The 2,133-nt window shown below is 54.6% G+C and overlaps 1 protein-coding gene across 2 annotated transcripts in view; it reads left to right on the plus strand.

Moving 5' to 3' along the window:
- The window catches only part of PRDM16 (PR/SET domain 16), a 306,908-nt gene that overhangs the window by 275,919 nt on the left and 28,856 nt on the right, over positions 1 to 2,133 (plus strand). For both annotated transcript variants that reach the window (XM_031062483.1, XM_031062482.1), the window contains exons 7-8: positions 814 to 961; positions 1,920 to 2,073. In XM_031062483.1, coding sequence (XP_030918343.1) covers positions 814 to 961; positions 1,920 to 2,073 — 302 coding nt within the window. The remainder of the gene's footprint in view (positions 1 to 813; positions 962 to 1,919; positions 2,074 to 2,133) is intronic.

Consider the following 2,133-nt stretch of genomic DNA (forward strand, 5'->3'; position numbering starts at 1 on the left):
TGCAGGATTTAATGTCTGAGAGGTGCAGGATTCCTGGGCAGGGAGGTGCAGGTTTCCCATGGCACAGGGAGGGCACTGGAGCACCAGGAGCCACCCCTGCCGTGGCCCTGTGCCAGCAGCCACTGGGGATTGCCATCATCCCCCCGGTCTGGAGACGCTGCCAGTTGGCAGAAGGTGAAATTGCTGAGTGAAGTAATCAAAGATGTCTGACATTTAGAAGTGAAACGTGTTTGCACCTTATCATGTTTCTTCCCAACGGTGAGTCCCTGTGTTCTGGGAAGCCGTGGGCCTGCTGCCTATGAAAATGGACACATGAGAGGCTCAGCAGTAGCAAATCTTTTCTTTCCTCAGGGGGATGCCACAAAAAGTGCCCATTTCCCTCCTCAGGGATCTGAGAACCAGAGGAACCAGAGGACACAGCCTTAAGTTCCACCAAGGGAAATATAGCTTGGATATTAGGGAAAAGTTTTTTACAGAAAGGGTGATAAAGTTCTGGAATGGCTGCCCAGGGAGGTGGTGCAGTCACCATCCCTGGGTGTGTTTAACAAAGCCTGGATGTGGCACTGGGTGCCAGGGTTTAGTTGAGGGGCTGGGGCTGGGTTGGACTCGATGATCATGAAGATCTCTCCCAGTCTAGTAATTCTGTGAATTTTATGAGCTGCTCCCTTCCTGCTCTGAGGCACCCAGAAACTGGAAAACCCCCAGGCCCCACAGCTGGTTCTCTGTCAGCCTCTCTGTCACGTGTCTGGGTCTCAGACCTGCCTCAGTGCCTGCTTTGGGTGGTCTGAAGCTCAGCCTGTGTCTCTTTGCCAGCCTGGAGCAGCACATGGTGATCCACACCGAGGAGAGGGAGTACAAGTGTGACCAGTGTCCCAAGGCTTTCAACTGGAAATCCAACCTGATTCGTCACCAAATGTCTCACGACAGTGGGAAACGGTTTGAATGTGAAAACTGTGTAAAGGTACAGTGAGAACATGGTCAGCCTGGGGGATTCACCTGGGGGAGGGTGCTGGGATTTGGGGAAAAGGGTGCAGGGCACAGTGTCCATTGGGGATTCACTGGGATTTGGGGAAAAGGGTGCAGGACACAGTGTCCATTGTGGGAATAACCTGGGGGAGGGCACTGGGATTTGGGGATGCAGGACACAGTGTCCATTGTGGGATTCACCTGGGGGAGGGCACTGGGATTTGGGGATGCAGGACACAATGTCCATTGGGGGAATTCACCTGGGACCATGAACACTCGAGGAAGTGCCACAGACCTGTCCAACCATGAAGAGCACACACTCAAGACTCAGGGAGGTGTCACAGACCTGTCCAACCACGAACACCACACACTTGAGGAGGTGCCACAGACCTATCCATCCATGAGCACTCAAGAAGGTGCATCATGAGCACCTCATGCCAGCAATGAGCACCACATACTCAGGACTCAGGGAGGTGCCACAGACCTGTCCAACCATGAGCACCACACACTTGAGGACATGCACAGACCTATCCAACCATGAGCACCACACAGGGAGATGCCACAGACCTGTCCAACCATGAGCACTCGAAGAGGTGCCACAGACCTGTCCAACCATGAGCACTCGAAGAGGTGCCACAGACCTGTCCAACCATGAGCACTCGAAGAGGTGCCACAGACCTGTCCAACCATGAGCAACCCACACTTGAGGACATGCACAGACCTATCCAACCATGAGCACCACACACTCAGAGAGGTACCACAGCCTGGCAGGGCACGAACAGAGCTCTTTCCTGACCTCTCCTCGCCTGTCCACCCCGCACCCCTCAAACCACGAGCAGCACCGAAAAAAGCCCTAAAAAAAACCAAAAAAAAACCAAAACAAAAAAAACTTTCCACATGCATGCTCTTCTCCTCATGCTTTTCCCCCCTCCTGAAGGCGTTTTTCCCCGCAGGTGTTTACGGACCCCAGCAACCTCCAGCGGCACATCCGCTCGCAGCACGTGGGCGCGCGGGCCCACGCCTGCCCCGACTGCGGCAAGACCTTCGCCACCTCCTCGGGCCTCAAGCAGCACAAGCACATCCACAGCACTGTCAAACCTTTCATATGTAAGTTGTCACGGCCATCACCAGCCTGTAATTGCAGGGATCCTGCAGGGGCCCCCCCCA

Source organism: Geospiza fortis, unplaced genomic scaffold, assembly GCF_000277835.1.
Source record: "Geospiza fortis unplaced genomic scaffold, GeoFor_1.0 scaffold37, whole genome shotgun sequence".
In the NCBI taxonomy this organism is placed as follows: domain Eukaryota; kingdom Metazoa; phylum Chordata; class Aves; order Passeriformes; family Thraupidae; genus Geospiza; species Geospiza fortis.